The following is a 22596-nucleotide window of genomic DNA, read 5'->3' on the forward strand; positions in this document are numbered from 1 at the left end:
CAGTCACACGGTGACGTCCTCCAGCTTTCAAAATGGGAAAGCGCAGGTTCCCACAATTCTCAGAACGCGAATATCTCGCCACAATTCAAAATGGCGGAGGAGGGTGGGGCCTGTCACGTGGTGGGCGTCACAGCCGCTTTCCTTTTCCAAACCGCGGCCCGCCTTGCCGCGTCGTCTGGCGTCCCCCTCCTCCTCCCGCCGAGGCTTTTCGAGGAATCGACTGGGATTGGCTAACAGGGCTGCGGGCCCGAGACGCGGTGGCGTCACTTCCTGTTGTGGGCAGTCGTTTCCTGTCGCTGCTTGGTAACAATGGGGAAGATAATGGCTGCCTGAGCAACGTCTCCGAGCAGGCGCTGGGCTAGAGGCGGGTCTCAACCAGCGACTCATCGGAGGCGGGCTTGGGAGCGGCGGCAGGGGAGGCGCGGAGCAGCCTCGGCGGAGGCGGCCGAACCGACCGAGTCGGATCTTGACTCTAAAACCGAGTAAGTGAAGTCTTGGGAATCGTGTGAGAAATGGATGTAGAGCGAGAGGAAAACTGAGGAACCGGGGCTGCCGCGTTCTCTCAAAATGGCCCAAGTGACGCGGCGTGGGGGAGGCTCAGCGCCGCCTCCGGACCTCAGGCCCGTTGCTGCGGGGGGCTCTTCGGCGTAGTCGCCGCTGCCATTTTTGTTGGGTGGTACAGTCAGTGGGCTCTTTGAAGAAGGGGAAGGAGGTGGGTAGCACTTCCCCTCCGTGGCGGCGCGAGCTGCAGCCGGGGCCCTCCGGAGCCTTAGGAAATCGGGGGAGGCGGTTTTCGAGTTTTGGCCTCAGGCGTGAGAATCTTAGAACGTCTCAGGTTTTTCTCTCCTCTGTGCTCGGGAGGTTTTCCTCACCTCCCCGCGTTTTACCTGGCGGGCTTGGGGTTGGGAAAAGGGGGAAAAATCAGGCTGCCCTAAGTCAGACGCTGGGAACTCTTGGGCCTTTAGATTTCCCAGGATTTGGGAAACCCCATTTTGAGTTCTTCTGCAGGGCATTACCAACTAGGCGCCCCCTGGGGCCGTGATGACATCTTCCCTGAGGATCTGAGGCAAATGTGGTTTACTCCCTTGCTCGAATAACCCTAGCGTATCCTTTGCCAGATATCACTGGAAGGATTCCCTCCCCCCCCAAAGGGAGGGAAAACCGTTGCGTGTTTGTTGTTTTTCCCTGGGTAGGGGTGGGAATTGGGCCAAATTATTTTCAAGTTAATGTCCGTTTAATCCGCCAACAGCCCAACCCCTACCCCCCTAGGAAAAAAAAGCCTAAGGGTCTCGGCTTCTGCGGGCGGTACCTGCCACGTACGCCATAGCTTAGTAACTAGTATTAACCGGTTGGGCTTCTGCTTCCTGAATACTCAGTCCCTTTTTCCCTTCTGCTGATTAATTTCAAGATGGAGGAGACAGCCACGTTCCTTCCCTAGACAGTTTCACCATACTTATTCCACAGGTTAGTCCGGGAATCGAAGGCCTAGGAGACTTGTTATTTAGGCCATTTTTTTCGTCTTGGGGCAAGGGGAACTTTCATATTAGATTGTCATACACCATTTGCAAGGCCCCACAATAATATTTTTTTGCTGAAAGTAAGGAGCCCGCATTTCCTGAATCAGAATTTGCCGCATTGCTTTTGGCTGGTTGAAAAGGGGAAAATAATAAATGTACTGCTACTTAATCATTTCTTTGCTCTTCATGATTATGGACAAAATAGCTATTCATATCACCCCATCAGGTACGTTATGTCCGTCCTGCAGGCCTTGAGAGCAGGCAGGCACAGTTGTAGCCCCCCCACATCAGTTTTCTAAGCTGTAAAAATACAAATTGCCTAGAAAGACCAATCCAGACTCTTTAAAAATATGATTTTAGGACACTCTCCTCTTAACTGAAAAATGTTACAGACATTCTTTAGCCTAAGGTGTCCTGATGATTTTTAATACTTTAGTTCCTGCCTTAGGCTAATGTAATTTACCAAATAAGTCCTTGAAAGTGACTATGAGAATCTGAAAATAATTACTGGTTTAATAAGAAAAGACCTCTTTTAAGCAAGCGTATATTAAAAGGTGGATTGGCTCTCAGCATTCAATCTTTTATCTAACTCCTGGTCCCCTCTGACCTTCTTGGTCTCCCCAGATATCCTAATAGTAATACTGAATTCAGTTGGGTTACGCTGTGTGTGTGTGTGTGTCTAACTAAAATACATAGGATATGTGTATTTCAAAGAAAATGTGTATCTTATAAAAGAGGAAGAATAATGGATTCTTTTTTTTTCTAGAGCAGAGAGTGAAGAAAACTAAAATCCAGTTTATTGTATTTCAATACTATGTCATAACAGTCAGGTAATTTATTTTTTGTTGCGTCTCCTGATGATTTATATGTAGAATGCATGTTTACAAATGTTTATTGTGTTGTTTTGCAGGCCCTGTAATTGGATGGGCTCATTGATTATATTAGTTGGTGTTGGGCATTCTTCCTGATGGGTACTTTTCTCTGAGAATTCAAAGGGTAATGTTACTGAGTACCTGGAACTTACCAGTGTTTTATTTGTGATTTTTACTTTCTAAAATATTGTCTGAAATTTACCAATACCTGTATAGAACAGAAAGAACAAAAAAGAAATTTGCTGCCTTAAATCATTGTTAGAATGATATGAGTGTAAATAAACAAAATAACATTTAAATGTTCATCAAATAACTAAATGAAATATCAGTAGAATATCTTGCAGGAATATAATCTTGCATTATTTTGTGTAGTGTTGGATTATTTTTCCTTTGAGATTAAAAAAGTGATAAGTACTGTGTAATACTTTTAATTGGTATTAGTTCCTTTCATTATCATCATCATCATCATTAAGGTAACCACATAATTTCTAGCCTTAACCAGGACAATTTTAAGAGCAAAGGGGACATTATTAATAATTATTCCTGGACAACAGGTGCAGACCTGAATTGTCTCAGGCAAACTGGGATGGGCAGCTAGCTTAAATTCATAACTAATTTCTATTGAAGACTTATGTGCTAGGCCCTGTGCTTTACATGCGTTATTTTATAATCCTCACAGCAAAGCCTCATGAGGATGTTAACTTTTACAGAGGATACTGAAACTCAAAAAGGTAAAGTAATTTGTCCTCAGTAATTTGTCCTAGTAAGTGATGAAGTCCTCATTTTATCCCAGGCCTGACATTGAAGTCACTAAACTTGAATGTCTCTAGACTTGATTGCTGTCTAATTGATAGGAAATGCAATGAAAATGAAAGATTATAATAAAAAAAATTATAGGTTATATTGCATCAAAAACTTTTGTTAACCCTTAAAGGTAATCTGCTTTAAGAAGCAAGTGAGACTTACCTAGTGGTCCCCCTCCTTTTTTCTCTGTTACAGTTCCTGTTTCAGCTATTATGCTCTTGATACAGTTTTTAATTTTTAAAATCTGCTTGATATCTTGATATAACTTGGTAAACTTAATTTAAAATCAGAAATGGTTTTTAAAAATAGCTTAATAATGAAATGATCTAGAAATATTAGGCTGGTTGGATGTTTTTCAGGTTAGTGAACCTGTGTGATGAGGCCTTAAATAAACTAGTAGGTCAAATGGGGCATCTGCATTTATGGAATTATATTATGTGTACATTAATTTTTCCATAGTCCTAGTGGATTAGAAATAGAGCAGATCACTGACCAGTCTCCTGTTCCCTTGATTTACCGTAGAGTGGATAGCAAATTAGAAAATGAAAAGTCTTTTGTCAAACCCAGACCAGTGAGGTGCTAGAATTTGGGGCCACTGCCCAGGACAAGGACAATTTTCTTTTATAAGTCCTGTTCATTAACATTTTTGTATAACAGATTTCTAAAACCTATAGCTCATTGATTTCTAAAAGTACCCAGTTTACATAATACATTAAAGTTTTCATAACCAGTGTAAGAAATAATACTTCTATATCCGTTTTTTCCTTAATTATTTTTTCTCAACCTTGAACATGGAAGTTTCCCAGATAAGCAGTTTGTTTTTCCTTTCATCAATTGTGGTATTTTTAAAAAATACACCTGGATTATGGGAATATATTTATGAACTTGAAGTTTTCCTCCTGAAATATATAGCTGGTGTTTTTGCTCTAGATTTTCTCATCTTGGGTTAGTGCTCCAACCCAAGATCTTAATTGCATTAGTCGTGATAGCAACTACACGTGTGAGACAAATATCTGTAGGCAGTGTTTGGTGTATTATTTAGATTTGTGGACCTCTTGCAGTAATTTCACAGCTGTGGGTTGGGCTGCCGTTACAATGTCTGACAGTCTAATAGTGTTTGCATAGTGATGAACACAATACTTTCTGGGAGAAAGGAGATATTTGTGTTTAGTGTTTTTAAGTTTTTTCTGGAATGAAAAAAAGTCCCTTTCCTCCTCATCTCCACTTAACTGTAGGAAGAAAGGAGTTAACTACAATTTTCACTTTATATTGACCAAAGTTCCCTTTAGTGTCAGTTACAACAAAGGGACCATATAAATTATCCAAACTGGAACACTTTTGAGAGTGAAAGGGGGCCATATTAATAATTACTCCAGCACAAGTATAAACCATTACTCTTCTGGAAAAATCAGGGATATAAGGTCACATTCCTTATATCATGTCTGTGTAGGAACACTGGTTCAGGAAGAACAATTGTCAGCATGTTTGGTCTTAATATAAAATTGTTTTCCTGAAATAATATAACTGTAGATAATATTTTCTTTTTTGGTCAAGTGATTTTAATTTTAAAAATTGTCTTCACTCTTTTTAAGAGGTTGATTTTTTTTTTTGATGGAAAAATTTTAAGTCCTTAAAATAGTACCTTAGTTACTGATGAATAAAACATTGTCAGTAATTGGTGATTTTATGTTTACACTAATAACTATCTTTTAAATAAACACATGGACCTTTTGGGGTTTTGAGTCTTTTTTTATTTTTTTTTTTATTTTTTATTTTTTTTTAGATTTCTTGGGAATAATGAGAGAAGCAAGTCAAAATTGAATTTATGGATAAGACCAAATTCTAATTTAGTGACATAGCTCGATAATAAAAGAACATCAAATGGGTAATTGAAGATTAAATTCACTATCTTAATTAAAGTACTTAAGTGAGATGAGATGTCATCATGATGGTTTCCTTTTTTAACTAGATCCTGTAAATTGGCAGTATTTGGCATGGTCATCAGTCTTTGATTTACTGAATTTCTTTCAATACTCTTTCAGTTTAACTGTTTTTGAGGGTTGTAGTAAAAATTGTTTGAGCCGCAAGTCAGTGGACACATGAAGGATGTTCCTGAGTTCTTTTGGTTTTTCTCTGCTGTCCTTTTTAAGTGGTAAAGATAGAAGAATATAAATGAGGCTAAGCTAACATTGCTGTTCAGATAAAATTTGATAATTTCTTACTGCTCTAGTAGTATCAGTGGTGGGTGCCTTGGTAGCTTCCTCTATTGGAAATTATCAACAAATTATGCAGTTGGTGAGAGGTATATTGTGCAATACAGAAAGGCAGTGAAACATCAACCCTGCGAAGAATGCTTAATATTTCTTTTCAAAGAGATAAGATAGTCACATAAAGGGAGTTAGAAGTGCATAATGAGTGAAATGGCAGTGAGGAAAGCAAGCTTCTAAGCATACATCCTAGTTATTTGTGTTGTTTCTTAAGCTTTATTTTTCTGACTTAATACTGTAATGTGACCTAGATTATATTTTATCCAAAATCACAGAATCATAGAACTGGACGGTGCCTTATAGATGATTTAATCCAATACTCTAATATTGATGGCGATTCTGTGGCACAAAAGGTTAAATTAAGTGGCCAAATTCACATAGCTAAATTACAACCAGGACTAGAATTCAGTATCTTTTTCTTTTCACAGAGCTGGAATTCCACCCATCTACACATGTATAGAATAAAAAAAGCTGTCTGGTCTTATCAACCATTTATTTGTTACAAATGCCATAAATTTTTAATTAAACATTCTCTATATGAAGAATCCCTAACATTTCTGGTGTCTACTCTATGATGATACTTAATATTCTGACCTCAGATTCAGCAGTTCTTTGTGATTTAACTTTCTAAAAACAATAATTTTTCATTTTGGCAATAGTAGTATTTAGCTAACATTTCTCTTCCTTGACAAGGATCACATGTCATTCTTATCTCCTTTATGAAGTTCTCAATGAAGCTTTGTTACAAAATGGGTTGCCCTCTTGTCAGTGTGACACATTTTTGTGTTTATACCCTGTTTTTTTAAAAATTTACATGTCCTACTTTAGAACTTTATTGAGTTTGGAGCTTAAATGAACATGTATGCAAAAAGTGACAATGCTGAACATAATTTAGTATTAGTTAATGTTAGGTTAGCTTAATTCCTCCCTCCCAGCCACCCTCTTGTTTTTAAAAAAGAAATAATTCCTTCCAGACTTACTAGAGATGGCTTACTTTTCAAAATTGATATTTATGCAAGCATTTGATTTTGTGTTTCAGAATTCAGTTTTGTATGGTCTGTTTTAACAGTATTTTTTGATGCCTTAAGTCTCCTTAATTGGGTGTAGTATGTGTAGTGTGTCCGTGGAATACAATATGTGTGTTTATCCTTTGCACCAGGTCTCCTGACCCATTAGTACTGAACAATATGTTTTAAGTCACTTTTTGCCTTAACAACATAACGAAATTAAACTTTTTTTAAAGATTGTTATGCATGGATTAGGAGAATTAAATGAGATGCTGCTTTTAGTAGTGGTCAGAAACATAGTAATTTGCGTAATTTATATTAGCATATGATAATGACTATAGAAGTTGATTATTAACAATGCTCTGAAATGCTCCAGGTGAATAAAATCTGTTTTAAATTACCTAATTACTGAGTAACTCTCAGGCTTCCTGTTCTTGTTGGCTTTTTCTCCCCAGAGTTAAATTTACCTGATACAGTCCTACATTCATTGACGAAATGAGTAGTTTTTTGAAATGACTGGACAAAATTTCTAATTTGGCTGCTTGTTTCCAAGAATGGATTTGGATATGTTGGCATGCAGTACTCTGAAAGAAATAAGGTTAATAAAATATGCTGTTTATCTAAGGGGTAGCTGTATTTAAAACAAAAATACTAGAAGTTGACTTATTTAAAAATAAGTCCAGCTGGGTTCATGCTGCTTATAAAAGGTTGTTTTTGTCATTTTGAAATTTTTCATACAGGGAAGGAACATGGTATAAAAAGCTCATAGTGAGATTGAACAGTTTTTTCCTGCCTATCGGGATTGAAGGAATGTGTTTTAAAGTCTATGGTCTTGGGAGCTATTGGGAGGCAGTTGTCTTTAGTGAAAAGTTGGCTGGACTTGGACCTGGATTTAATTACTGGCTCTTCCACTTACTAGGCACAGGATCTTTTTGGTAAATCACTTCCTCTCTCCGTGCTTCTGTTTCTCAACTATAAAGTAGAGATGGTGATTCCTACTTCATGGGATTGTTGTGAGGGTTAAATGAAATAATTACATTTCACCTGCTAAATTACTGTATTTATTGGTAATCTCCTCATAGAAATATTTAAGTTTAAAAATGGCTAATGCTAATCAAAAACTTGAGTCAAAATTTCTGACTTACACACATGATTGCTATAACTTGATAGAAAGACAGTTAAAGCAATAGATTTAAGATCCTGTTTTATAATGAAGGAGCCCCGGTTGTATAGGGATTCTTTTTTTCCTGCTACTGAACTGGAAATATACCACAGTGTTGTTCACCATAAAATAGAATCTGGAGACCTGTTTTGTTAACATAATTCTTCACTAATAATTTCACACCAAAATGGAGAAAAATCTGTATTTGATCGTTTGGACTATGATTCCCTGACATCTTTGGCATGCTTTAACACATTGAGTGCCACACAAAAAAATCAGAAACTTTTCTTTGGGGCCACAGTGTTTTATTACAAAAATAGAATAAAAACTTCAAGTGTGATTTAAAGGTAAACATAAATAGAAAAAATGAAATTTGTTGACTTCTATTGATTTAATCCACATTTTTAACATTCAATTGTCAATATTGTAAGAATAAGAACATCAACAAGTAAGATTTTATATATGCTTCACTTGGCCCTGGAGTCAAAACTAGAGTGAGTTAAATGCAACTCCCATGGCAGTTAATGTGTTAACCTTTAAAATGTTCTTTTGCACTTAACCAAACAATAGTGGCATTATATCTACCTGGGGAAGAACTTCTTGTGGTTTAGATTTATCACATTTCTTCATTTTATGCCAGTTAGGTAGTGAAGGACCGCTTAAAATGAGATCAGCTCTTGGGTGTGTGAGAGTAAGATTAGTTTACGAGGCATTTGAGAGCACTGCTTGCATTCAGCATTTCCTTTTTCTTTCCACATGTAATTACCTCTAGTCCAGGGGACCTCTGCAGGTGTTGCAGCCATAACTCACTCCTTAAATGTCCCTTTAGGGTGGAGGTGCCTTGCCAGTGCTGAAATCTCTTGACTCCTAATCCCAGCCCAGGGGAAATGCAGAAATAAGGCAGAAAGGATGGAGGCTTTGGACAGTAGTAGGGAAGCAAATCAGATTTTTCTCTCTGTTCCCTATCCAACTACAAGGACTAAAATGCTTTGATGGAAATCTCTACCTTAGCAAAAACATTGTGTTCTGTTTAATGAAGCCTTGCCAGTTTGCTTGCAGTTTTGAAATAACAAGTGTGTTGTGGGAATATCATGTGGGGAAAACGTTTTTCCTTGATTTTCTCTGGCATATATATGGGATGGTAGGGGGAAAGAGAGGAGCATATTATTATGGAAGTAGTAGTTACCTGGATTTGTTCACATGTTGCTTTGTGAGTGTGTCGCATTGTTAAAATTTTGAATTAAAAATATGTCTTGCATGGATTGGAATCCAAGTTCATCAGGCAGGAGCTATTTAGGATTCAACAATCTCTAAAATCAGTGTGTCAGGAAAGTTTTGAATTATGGGTATAACTTTTTGTCTCTAGTTTTCATGTAGGAAATTGTAGAAACTCTAAAAGGTCAACAGTGAATCTTGAAAATTGGTAAGCATAGAAAACAATTATCTATCCATGCATATTTGTAGAGTATTCAACATTATTTTATTTTTGCAAAACATAAAGGGGATATTCTAGAGCATGAACAATATATCTGGAATGTTTGAAACTTGCCATATATGGGATTTCTCTACCTTACAAAGAAATGCATTAAAGCTATGCTGTCCAATATGGTAGGCCACTAACCAACATGTTGTGACTGTTGGACTTGAAATGTGGCTAGTGTGGCTGTGGAACTGAAATTTTAATTTTTTTTTCATTTTAAGTTAAAAAAACTGAAGTACTATAAAATATTTTTCCACCATGCACAACTTTATTGTTTTGGTAGAACCACAGACCACTCTCTCTTGAAAATTTAGCATCCAACTTGTGAAGTGTCATAAGTGTGAAACACCAGGTTTCAAAGATTTACTATTGTTTTTAAAAAAATGTAAAACATCTCAAGATTTTTTATGCTGAAAACATGTTGAAATGATGATATTTTGGTTATGTTGGGTAAATAAGATATTATTAAAATTAATTTCATCTACTTTTACTTTTTTAATATGGCTGCTCAAAAATTTTAAATTACATCTATGGTTTGCATTGTGTTTCTTTGGGGAAATGCTGTTTCAGTTAGGTTATTAAGGGAAATGAACTCAGTATTCACACTGGATTTGGTTTGGTCATTTAAATTTCCACAGTATGCAAGGCATTGTGCTAGTGTCATTTGGGGGAGTTTTAAAGCGACTATAAATTTGGGTCTTTCCCTAGAGGAAACTACTTGGGAAGAGAAGGCACAGGCACTTCAAAAATATGAAACATCATGGAAGGCCGGAAGTGCCACTGTAGTGGCACAGATAAGTGCCATATGCAGAGATGGATGGAATAATTGCTAGCTGATATAGTAATAGGAGGGAACATTTCGTTGAACCTTGAAAGGTGAATGAAATAGGGAGAGATTAAGAAGAGGCTGAGGGAACAGCCGTAAAGCATGAAGGTTAGTAAAACACAAGGTATACTGGAGGGCAGGGGTGGGGCAACCTAAGTAAATTGGTCTTGCCAAGAAAATGTTGTGATTTTGTGTCACTGGAATATGTAGCTTAATATGACCCTAGGCCTGGAATAGAAGACCAAGAGTCTTAACTGTCCTTAATGATATTTAGTCCAACGGGTCTTTTGGAATTAGTCTGTTCCAACTCCCACCTAATAAGGAATCCTCCCCTTAATATCCAGCTTCTGCTTGAATGTCTCCAAATACAGGTAGTTTGCTTGCTTCAAGAGGTTGGTTGCATCTCCATTTTTGAAAAATTTTGTTAGACTTGTATTAAAAGGAAGAATTATTAACTTCCATATTTCTTCAACTATTGGCTCTCATTTGTCCCTGTGGCTGTGCTCTCTTTCATGTTATACCTCTCTGAATATGTGAAGATTATAATCACGTCCATTTTTAGTCTTCAGGCTAAATATCTCCAGGTAATTCAGCCATTTCTTTTATGATGTTCCCAGGCTTCTCACCCTCTTGATTATCTAGATACTTTCTCATGTTTGTCAGTGTCCTTTTGGAGGTATTTTAAAAGTGTTTCAAATATTCCATATGTAGTCTGAACAGCAGATTTCAGTGGGGCTGTTACCTGCTTTTTTTGAACACTGTGGTCTATGAAAGCAATCTATTAGATTTCTTAGCCAGGTAAAAACAGATTTTTATTGAGCTTGGGTTGGCTAAAAACTTGGTCTTTTCATGTGAACTAGCTTCTTCCCCTACTCTGTACTTTTACTATGGGTTATTTTAGCTTGATAGCCCTTAATAAAAATGTACAGGGTAGCATATTTGTCATCATTTTTATTTTAGCCCAGGCTCATAGTCCATTGAGAATTCAGAATATTATTTATCATGTACATCTTCTGTGCTAACTCACAGCTTTGAGGTAGCACATTTGTTTATCATGTCTTGGGCCGGTTAATCCAAATGGTTCATTTTAAAATGCTGACGTTTACAGGGCTGTTTTCAGGCTAACATTTCTCCATAATCTTTGAGGGTGGTATTCAAAAACTGAATCTGTTAAACTGTGTTGTCCTCAAGCTCCTTACTACTCAGAATGTGATTCTAGGTTCAGCATCAGCATTGCCTGGAGGCTTATTTAAACATGTAGATTAAATCATGCCAGTGCTGAAATGAAAAAAAAAGTTAAAAAATGCAGAATCTCTGGCCCACCCCCAACCTACTGAATCAGAATCTGTATTTTAGCAAGACTTTCACAATTCCTACGAACACTGCAGTTTGAGAAGCACTGATCTAGCCTACATTTTTTTTTAATGTTTGTTTGTTTATTTATTTATTTATTTTTACTTTATTCTATTGGTGATGTACTGGTTTGTATAGCCTACATTTCTTTATAATAGTAGGAAGAAAAACTTCAGGTCCTTTGCAGAAACCGAGTGGGAAGGCAGCAATGTCATCCCACTGTCCCTATCAAAGAGGTTTTCAACCTGTAGAAATTTAAAAATATCCATGTCTGGCCAACCCCAGAGAAAGCTTCCCAGGTGATTCTAATGTGCAAGCCAAGGTTGAGAACCATCCCTGTGTAAAGGAAATAAAGTTAATTTGGTAATGAACCCCACTTCTCGTGAACATGTTTTCTTCTACATGCTTGCAGTTTATCTGATAGTTTATTGCAGAGGTTCCCCCAGGTTGATTGTTAGATTTTACTTCTCTTTAGTTTGTAGACCTCACTGGTTGGTTTTGAAGATTGGATCATTTAAGAAGTCTAGTTCTTTAGCATTTCTCTCCTGTCCTCTGTGGTATCTTAAAGATTATCATTAGAAGTTATGCTATCTTGGCTTTTGATTCTCTTTGAAAAGTATGTTTTTTTACTATTTCAAGTTGGAAGGCAATTCTCACTGTTGAATAAAATAGAAACAGAACAGAAGTTGAGTGACTCTACCTTCCATCTTCTGTAATATACCAGACTCTCCACCATACTCAGTGTAAGACCCCTTTTCTTGTTTCAGATTCTGTTTTTTAAGTCTTTCCCATAATTCTGCAAGTTTTGTTCCTTGTGAGCTTTAGCCTCCCTGATACTATTCTTAAGACTTTGTCCCACTGTTGTAGCTTCCTTGGCATGTGAGTGTTCTGTTATCTTTGGTTCATGTTCTTTAAATGTGAGAATTCATCAGATGGCTTTGCCTTCTTCGGAAGATTTATATTTTTCAAGCCTTTTAAACCCACAGTTATTTTCAGAACTATTTACTGATCCTTCACAAGTAGATTTTGACCTTACTTATCTGGTGCTTTAAGAACATTAGCCAAATGTTTTTAGCCAATTTGAGAAATTACAGCTGAAGTTTCTTTTCCTGATTTTCTGCATTTTTAAAAATCAGCTGCTTTTGCCATTTCCAAAAGCAAATTGTATTACTTGGGGTACATGTGGGAAAATTTGGCTTCCTTTGGTTGTTGGTTTGGGGGCTTTTTTGTTTTGTTTTAGTGCCTTGCCCGTGTAACTTTTATGAGTGTTATATTTAAACAGCTGATTTCTAGTCTTTCAAGTATTATAAGATCAGCATTTGTCAGAAATTTCTTTAGTCTTATCAAAATTAGGGAATCTTAGTTATAAGATTAGAAAACTCCTTCCAAAAATATAGTCTGTCCCCTCACCTTCCTTTACATGCTCATCTAATTTAAACAATGATAGGACAGTTCTAAGAATAATGATCTAAGGAAACAGAATAGAGATCTAGGTATGCCCATGTCTGTGCTAAAATTGATTGAGGCTCACCAAAGAGGCAGTTTGACAAGATAGACTTCTTTGTGTTTTCATACCTGGAAGAGGGTTTGTGTTTATATTTCCCTTTAGTATTGATTTGTGAGCATTCTGGTACTTTTATGTTTTTTTTGGGGGGGGGGTTAAATTTTAGTACCAGCATAGACTACCTTTTTTCTACAAATCAATTTTTCATATTGTCCTAGTCTGCTTGGACTACTGTAATAGAATATCATAAACTGGGTGGCTTATAAACAACAGAAATTTATTTTTCACAGTTCTGGAAGATCCAGGTGCCAGTAGATTCAGTGTCTGGTGAAGGCCAGATTCCTCATCGATGGATATCTTTTCACTGTTACCTCACATGGCAGAAAGGGCAAATGAGCTCTCTGTGGACTATTTAATAAGGGTACTAATCTCATTCATGAGGGCTCCATCCTTATGACCCAATTACTTTCCAGAGGCCTCACCTCCTAATACTGTCACCTTGGGGGTTAGGATTTCAACATGAATTTGGAGGGGGACGGACACAAACATTCATACCTGTCACATATGTTCATGGAATTAAGTTTTATTTATGTGAACTTAAATAAGGTGAATCTGGGGTTGGAAGGAAAAGAATTAGAGAATGAAAATTTTTATTCGGCGTTTTCCCATATTTTAGATTGTTTACTACCATTATTTTTTATTAGTGTGGTTAATTGAGAGTGTGTGGCAATCTGCCAATACTCTAGTTTCCTTAAGCTCATACAATTAGTGAATGATAAATAAGAATTTTTGGCTAATTTTACATATTGCTTAGAGCAGGGTTTGGCATACTTTTTCTGTAAAAGGCTGTCGCGCCGCACTCGCCTGCAAGGACGACGCAACAAACTGGAGTTCTTCCAACAGCAGTTTAATGAGGCATCTAGTCTAGTTACATGGCGAGAGACCCCGAACAGGAAGGACCGTGGGCTTATATACCATTGCAGGTAGTCGTGGCGGGAAGTGATTGGTAGAGGGCCCTGACAAGGCTCCCAGCAATGATTCTATTGGCTATGTGCTCACCCGTAATCAGAGACCGCTCCCAACAGCTCCCCCTTTTGTTTTGCAACACAAGCTTTGGGGACTCCAACCTCAAGGTCCGGATCCAGGGGGTGGAGTCCCTGAAGCAGGTGCAAAGGCCACCGTCTCCCGTGCAATGAGCAGAGACTCTGGGAGGTGCAACGGCTGGTAAGGGGGTGACACGCCACAATCTGGTGCAATGGGGAAACCCCTCAGAGTGCATGGGCCATGTCACGCTGTGCGAGAGGGGAGGCGGTCTTGACCTTCGGAGCGTAACATTTGTAGCCAGATGCCAGGGGATTGACCACACTCGAGGGCGGCTAGGGCTTGGGTAACCACCACTCGGTCCCTGCGGCGCTGTGCACGAACGCGCAGGAACCCCCAGATCACGAAACCTGCTCCCAGGATCCCCATGAACCCTAGGGACCCCAGGCCAGCCCAGTCCCGAAGTCCTCGGACTATTGACTGAAACGTAGGAAAGAGACCATTGGTCACTGTCAAGTCCAGGCGTGTGGAGTTAATGTGGGTGATCTCCAATTGCAACTGCCGGGTCAGGGCGGTAAATTGACTAGACCAGTGTCCTGTCAACATAGCAGATAATTGACGAGACTTGTTGGCCGCGGCGGAAGCATTATCAAACGGTACTGAGGTAATGCATAGTCCTGTGAAACGCCATTCGCAGCCCAGCTGTGCCAGCTGCCATAAGGCATCTATTTGCTCCTGGACCAAGTCCACACGTTGGTTCAGTATCATGATACCACCCTTCAGGTGCGCGTTGACGGCGGATTGTGTGTCCAGAGCTGTAGCCACAGATGCCAATAGGTTGTTCAGCGTCTGTGCTGTCTGAACAGAGCCTACCGCTGCAGCCGTAGCGGCTGCCAGTGCGGCAGTCACTGCCAATGTGGAAATTACAGCTGCAGTAATGCCAAAATCTCTTCGCTGTCGGAAAAGGGTCAAGGAGCTAGGAGCCTCTACCGGCCAAGGAATATGCCGAGGCATACGGGCAACAATTGCCATGGACTGGCTGGAGGCATTCCAGCAACGGGCATAGGAGCAGTTTGCCGTGGAGCAATTGAGAACACCAGGACCAGAGGAAGTAGCAGTGATCCAGATAAAAGGGGGCCAGAGGCAAACAGGTGTGGAGGGGAAAGACAGATTACGCTGCTGAATAGCGTGGACCGACGTCTCAAATGTTGAGGAGGAGTTCCATGTAAGATTGGCAAGGCCCAAAGAGGCATTAGTAGCGAACAGCCGGGGGAAGATCTGGGCATCATGGGTCACCGGCATCGGTCTCGGGAACACCGACAGGATGGCCCAGCGCCGGTCCGTCGTCACCGATGCGGCCAGCAGCAGAAAGGTCAGGAGCAGCAGCATCCCCGGCAGCGGACGCCCCATCATCTGCATCCTCCACATCCGCCAACCGCTGCACCCGCCGCGTTAAGCGTGCCGGGACCCACACTGGATCAGGAGTGTCCTGCGGGAAAACACAGACAGCTCCCCTGGACCGGCTCACAACCGGATCCGGGCCTTTCCATTTGTTAAGCAGGACATCCTTCCACAAGACCTGCTCTGATAAAGGGGAACCGGGGTTGGCGTGGCGGTCCGCAGCAGAGCGCCCCTGATCATCCAGCAAAAGAAAATTTAAAGTGAACAAGGTGAGAGAGAGCACAGGCTTAGGGGTACGTAAGCCCAAAGGGCTCGTCCCCGTCTCCCCCTTTTGTTTTTTGAGATAGGCCTTTAAGGTGCCATGGGCACGCTCTATGATACCCTGGGCCTGGGGGTTATAGGGAAGGCCCGTGCGGTGCTCCACGCCTAGGCGTGTGCAGAATTGATGAAAAGCTTGTGAGGTATAGGCAGGGCCATTGTCAGTTTTGATAACCTGAGGTTTACCCCAGGCAGCCCAAGCCTCTAAGCAGTGGGTGATGACATGACTTACCTTTTCACCTGTCAAGGGAGTGGCATGAATTATGCCAGAGCAGGTATCAACAGAAACATGGACATAAGAAAGAGTGCCAAAGGAGGAGTAATGAGTGACGTCCATTTGCCACAAGTGGAGTGGCCGAAGACCACGAGGATTGACACCTACATGAGGTGCTGGACGAAAGGGTGCACAGGCCGCGCACTGCAGCACAATATCGCGTGCGGCTGCCCGCGAGAGGCCAAATTTGAGACGTAACGTCAGTGAAGGAGTATGGTATAGAGAATGAAACTGGCGAGCTGCCTCCAACGGAGAGCCAACCCAATAAGCGTGAGTGGCATGATCCGCCAGGGCATTGCCGCGCGCCATGGGGCCCGGCAAAAGGGAATGGGCCCGAATGTGCGTTATAAAAAATGGGGACCGGCGCGAATGGATGGCAGCACGGATAGCACAGAATAAGGAGAACACCGTGCTGCGAGAGTTAAGAGAATGGGCTGTTTCCAAGTGACGGACAGCCTGAACAACATAAGCAGAATCAGAGATTATATTAAGGGGCTCTGGCACGGTTCGGAGAACCAATTCAACGATAGCACATTCAACGTGCTGGGGAGAAGAGTAAGCGAAGCGGGCTGTAAACACCTGATCATTGATTACATAGCTACCGGTGCCTGTGGATGACCCGTCAGTATAAACAATGGTAGCCCCAATTAGAGGCTCAGGGGAAGTCAGATGAGGAAAGATAAGCTGATTGCGAAGTGCAAACTGAAGAAGGGGATGTTTAGGGTAATCTAGGTGTTCGTGAAAGCGATGTTGATTAGCGTCCTCAAAGACGGGGAAAGCAAACTCCCTCTGTATCTTCTTTCTAGCTCGGGGAGGCACAAACGAGGTTCCGCCCTCCATATTTAGAGGGGCGGATCCCGCAACGGGAAAAGGAGGGGCAGTAGCGTACGGGGGCGGGCGATTACGCTCCGCCTCATATCTAGCCGCCGCCGCCTCCAGCTCCGCCTTCTCCTGCGGAGACAGCCCCTCCTCCGCCTCGCGAGAACGCGAACGGGAAGAAGAGCGAGACGATGAAGAAGAACAGGAAGAAGAAGGACGAGAGGAAGAAGAGGAAGCCGACATGTGGAGGGAGGCCATTTTGAGAGCCACCTCCTCCGTGTCCCTTTCAGGCGGCGGGCGTCCCCGCCGTTCCTGTTTACCCGCGGACTTACGTTTCCTTTCCGGCCTTTTCCTCGGCCGCCCCGGCCGAGCCGGACCCACTTTGCCTCTCTCAGACATACTATCTTGATGATCACTGAGTACTTGCTGACCTTCCCGGACCGGACCGCTGCAACGGTCGTCCTCTAAACAGGAGCGCACCAGTGCCCACACAGGGAGAGCACACTCCCAAAGGGGACCAGACTCTCGGGCACGGCGAAGGTCCTGCTCTAGCTTATCCCAACTCGGAATCGTTAAAGACCCCGAGTGGAGAAACCATGGGGCCACCCGGTCCACGTCCTGCACAAAATGGCGCAGGACACGGTCAGGGATAACTAGGAGAGTTCCCCATGGGGTAGGTCACAAGCACCCGGTGCCGGCGTCAGAAGAGGGCAGGGGTCCAAAATAAAGCTGCCCCAGCTGCTGTGGTTCTGAACTCACCTCCAAAGAGGTCGTCTCCGCCGGTGCGAGAAGTTCCCGGGTTTCGGCACCACTTGTCGCGCCGCACTCGCCTGCAAGGACGACGCAACAAACTGGAGTTCTTCCAACAGCAGTTTAATGAGGCATCTAGTCTAGTTACATGGCGAGAGACCCCGAACAGGAAGGACCGTGGGCTTATATACCATTGCAGGTAGTCGTGGCGGGAAGTGATTGGTAGAGGGCCCTGACAAGGCTCCCAGCAATGATTCTATTGGCTATGTGCTCACCCGTAATCAGAGACCGCTCCCAACAAAAGGCCAGATAATATTTTAGGTTTTGCAGATCAAAAAGCAAAATCGATGCCAGGCGTGGTGGCTCATGCCTGTAATCTTAGCACCTGGGAGGCCGAGGCGGGTGGATCATTTGAGCTCAGGAGTTCAAGACCAGTCTGAGCAACAGCGAGACCCTGTCTCTACATTCATTCATTCATTCATTCAATTTTGAGATAGAGTCTTGCTCTGTTGCCCGGGCTAGAGTGAGTGCCGTGGCGTCAGCCTAGCTCACTGCAACCTCAAACTCCTGGGCTTAGGCAATCCTACTGCCTCAGCCTCCCGAGTAGCTGGGACTACAGGCATGTGCCACCATGCCCGGCTAATTTTTTTTTCTATGTATATTTTCAGTTGGCCAGATCATTTCTTTCTATTTTTAGTAGAGACGGGGTCTCGCTCTTGCTCAGGCTGGTCTCGAACTCCTGACCTCGAGCGATCCACCCGCCTCGGCCTCCCAGAGTGTGAGGATTACAGGCATGAGCCACCGCGCCCAGCCAAGACCCCGTCTCTACTAAAAAATAGAAAGAAATTATCTGGACAACTAAAAATATATAGAAAAAATTAGCTGGGCATGGTGGCGCATGCCTGTAGTCCCAGTTACTCGGGAGGCTGAGGCAGGAGGATCGCTTGAGCCCAGGAGTTTGAGGTTGCTGTGAGCTAGGCTGACGCCATGGCACTCTAGCCCGGGCAACAGAGGGAGACTCTGTCTCAAAAAAAAAAAAAAAATTGAGCATGTTACATAGTCTCTTATATAAAAAGAGAGAAACCAAATTTCCACAAAGATTTCTTGATAAAACTCAAAAGGTAATAAAAACTGAGTGCAATGTTTTGTAATATAAGTTTACTAATGTGAGAAGAATGGCATTCTTTTGGGGGGTAACATTTTGTTTAAATTGGGGTTCATAGTTAGTGTTCCTTATCAGTTGTCTGCACATGTTCATCTATAATTGCTGACCTGACAGAAATTTCCATATTTCACCTTTGAAAATGTCTTTTCATACATGTAGGTACTACTATCTTAATCCACAAGCATATGATTTTTGATGGAGAATAGTCATCTTTTAGAAGGCATTTATAGACTTTTGTTAGATTCTTCTCTTAGTATTTACCTTTTAGCATATTATACTGCAGAGTTATCACTTCTAGTAGAGGGTTAGGTGGAAAGTTCCTCAGTTGCACAGTTAAATGGACTTCGAAATATGGAAATTTCTTTTGCACTTACATTGGGGGTCCCCAGAATGGTTCTGGAACTATAGTTTGAGCTCAGAAAATATATCTGCTATAACTTAGTCTGTAAATGGAACCCTCATTTCTTTGACAGCCCAAGCAGTGCATAAAGCAGCTTTATATTACTTGTGATGATACTAGGGTTAGTTGTTGTTGAAATGACTTCACCACAGTATAAGTGGTGAAGCATTGTATATAAGCATTGTTTTCCTTATTTTAGGTTGGATTTAATAAGAAGCATTATCAAGTCTGCAGCAAAAGATTTTTCCAAGCCATTTATTTTTTATAGTAGTAATTGAGGGCAGTTCTTCTAACTCAGAAAAAAAAAATTCCATGTTTGCCCTGAGTACAACAAATCATAATAAAACTTTACCAATGTTAAGCCATAGAAATGCTGCGTGGTAGAGCAAGCCAATATTTCTGACAAGCTGAGTGTGGTGGCTTGTACCTGTATTCATAGCTACTCCAGAGGCTGAAGTGGGAGGATTGGTTGAGGCCAGCCTGGGCAATATATGGAGACCCCGTCTTTAAAAAAAAAAAATTCTGACAAAAATTCATGGAACTGATGATGGTTAAGTCCACAAGAGTGAAGTTTGTCATTAACACTACTGGTTCTATAATATGATATTCAAATATTTTCTGCAGAGTACCTGCTGATGAATAATATAATGCATAGCTGTAGACATTAAACACCTTACATTTTCATAAGCTTTGTAGATTTGTCCAACTAACTTGTGGCCTCAAGGCCACACGTGGCCCTCCAGATCCCCAAGTGCGGCCCCTCAACTGAATCCAAACTTTACAGTACAAATCTCTTTAGGATATTTGTTCTATAAAATTTGGATTCAGTCAAAAGGCCACACTCAAGGACCCAGAAGTCCACGTGTGGCCCCAAGGCTATAGGTTCCTCACCCCTGAACTAGGTCTTTTTCCATTCCATACATACTTTTACCATTTCAGTTGTAACATATTGTGTTAAATATTGACAGATTCTACTTCAGGTTGTGCTGAATTAGTGTTTTCTCAACTTTGGAAATATTCTCGCCTGTAGTTGTTTCATGCGGACTATTCATAGAGGCTACTTCTGTAGTTAGTTCAAACTCCTTGAATAAGCAACACTTGGCTCTTTGAATAGACAACAAAATACTGTCAGTGATGTTTGTCAACTCATCAAGAGCCATGGAGAAAACCACTCCCTCATTTGCCTTGTTTTTCAGTTAATTAGTGATATTGCTTCCAGTGTCCTCAACTTCTTATACAATGGTACTCACCAAAAGGCCAATCAATATTCTTAAACAAGTTTATTTTCTCTGGACACGTTTCTTCAGCTGCTGCACTCAAACACAATTTTACTAACTCACCATTGATAAACAGCTTTCCTTGCTTAGCCAACACATCAGCCACTGGAAACTTACTTTGGTCGAAGCCTTATTTTCATTTTTTACTTTTGTGAAGAAATATTTTGTGATGAGATTTTATTTTAAATTGTCTAGCTTTTTAGACTGCAGTTTTCCTGTGAATTGGAATATTGTGACTACTGTTTAGTCTAATGTCAATATATATTGTATTACGTTAGCATATAAGCATATAGTGTCTTTGCATAATAAACATAATTTTTGGCATCTAATCTGGTAACAAAATAATCTATTCTCTTCTGTGCCTGTAAGTGTGACATTTTGAAGTCCACTTTTCTGCTTGTTTGACATGATGAGTATATGCTGGTAATGTTTTTTTAATGTCACAGTATGGTGGCACTTGAAATGCTGTTGAGTTACAACCACATCACTGCAACTTAGAGGATACAGAGCAGCAGTGCAAAGCAATGAGTGCCACATACAGTCTGTCACAACTGCTCAACTCTGCCTTTATAGCATAGAAGCAGCCATAGATAGTATGTAAATGAATGTGTATGGCTGTGTTCCAAGACAACTTTATAAATACTGAAATGTGAATTTCATGCGATTTTTCACACATCACAAAATATTCTTTTTTTTTAACCCTTTAAAAGTGTAAAAGGAATTCTTAGATTGCAAGGAGAATAAAAACATGCAGTGGGGCTGGATTTGGCCTAGGGGCTGTAGTTCTCAAACCCCTGACCTAATCTTTTCTTAGTATAACAATGTTCTTCTGGAGTTTTTTTTGTTATGAAATTTCATTCATTTGAGGTCTTAAAATCAACGTCTTGACCTGCATTCTGGATTTTCACGTAATTAAAACTGTTGTATAGAATACATTGTGACTTCTGTTTTCAAGATAGGTCTCCTTTCTCCTTTTAGGTAATTTTCCACTTGTTCATCAAGATGGAAAACTCAGATTCTAACGATAAAGGAAGTGGTGACCAGTCTGCATCACAGCGCAGAAGTCAGATGGACCGATTGGATCGGGAAGAAGCTTTCTATCAGTTTGTAAATAACCTGAGTGAAGAAGATTATAGGCTTATGAGAGATAACAATTTGCTAGGCACCCCAGGTATGCTACATGTAATTTAAAGATTTATATATGTAAATTGCTGGGTTCTTTTTTTACAGAAAAACTTTTAACGTGTTTTAAAAATACGCTTCTTTAGTCATGAAATGTGGTTATTTAATATAAGGGATATAGAATGACATTTACTGCTGTACTTACTACCTGATTCTATTCACTCCATGTTTGGAATTATATCAGATTTTTAAGTTATATTATGAATTTTTAGTGAACTGAATTGAAAAGAATGGAGCTGAACAATCTTTTTGTTCTTAGTTAGCTTTATTTAACTTACTAGATATGGATCCAGGTGTAGAATAGCTAACGGGAACTTTGTTCCTGGTACAGACTTATTCAACTTTGATTTTCTGAATATGTCCCAATTGTAATCTTCCAGAGCTAGCCTTAGGTAAAATAGCAATTAGAACTTTGTGCTTAGTTATTCTCTTTTACTCCACTAAGTCCTGTTTGATCCTAGTTAAAATTCAGTATCTGTTTTCTTCTTCATTTCTGTTTAATTCTACCAACCTTTGGGTGATTGCTTGAATTTTAAAAGGTAAGGTTTTAACATGACTTTTAAGAGAGGGAGTAGGTTTTGAGCGAACAGTACCAGACTTGAATCAGAATGCCTTAGTTGGAGTTCTGACCCTCTTGTTAATCAGTGTGGCTTCTGGTAAGTCAATCTCTCACTTAGTCTGTTTTCTCTAAAAGGCAGATAACAATATCTACCCCCCAGAGTTGCAGTTTTAAAAAATCAAATATTGTATACAAAAGTGCTTTGTAAACGGGAAAGACCTTTGTAAAAATATAAGTTGTAATATCTATGTTCCCAAAGACGTGAATTTTTCTCGGGTTCCTACTCTTTGTTTTTCATCTCAGAGGGTTAAGAGTCGCTGGTTTTCTTTTTCTTTTTTAATTTTAGTTTAAAAAATTTCTTAACTATTTTAAAAATATAATTTCTAATCATTGTGTATCAGATCAGATAAAGTATTTGGTTGTCATATCCTTTAATCTCATCTTTGCCCTGTGGTGTGTGTTTGTCACTGGTTTTCATTTGTAATTTGGCAAACATTTTTAAACTTTCAGGTGAAAGTACTGAGGAAGAGTTGCTGAGAAGACTGCAACAAATTAAAGAGGGCCCACCACCACAAAACTCGGATGAAAATAGAGGTATATTTTGCTGTGGGGATGGGT

At 40.5% G+C, this 22596-nt stretch overlaps 1 protein-coding gene across 2 annotated transcripts in view; it reads left to right on the forward strand.

Moving 5' to 3' along the window:
- The first annotated feature begins 301 nt into the window (after positions 1-301).
- The window catches only part of RLIM (ring finger protein, LIM domain interacting), a 30408-nt gene continuing 8113 nt past the window's right edge, over positions 302-22596 (forward strand). Inside the window, exons 1-4 of one of the 2 annotated variants that reach the window (XM_045537765.1) lie at positions 302-482; positions 2284-2347; positions 21216-21408; positions 22489-22572. In XM_045537765.1, the coding sequence (XP_045393721.1) occupies positions 21240-21408; positions 22489-22572 (253 nt within the window). In that variant the 5' untranslated portion in view covers positions 302-482; positions 2284-2347; positions 21216-21239. The remainder of the gene's footprint in view (positions 483-2283; positions 2348-21215; positions 21409-22488; positions 22573-22596) is intronic. The other variant, XM_045537764.1, reaches the window with a different exon arrangement.

This window comes from Lemur catta, chromosome X, assembly GCF_020740605.2.
Source record: "Lemur catta isolate mLemCat1 chromosome X, mLemCat1.pri, whole genome shotgun sequence".
Taxonomy (NCBI): domain Eukaryota; kingdom Metazoa; phylum Chordata; class Mammalia; order Primates; family Lemuridae; genus Lemur; species Lemur catta.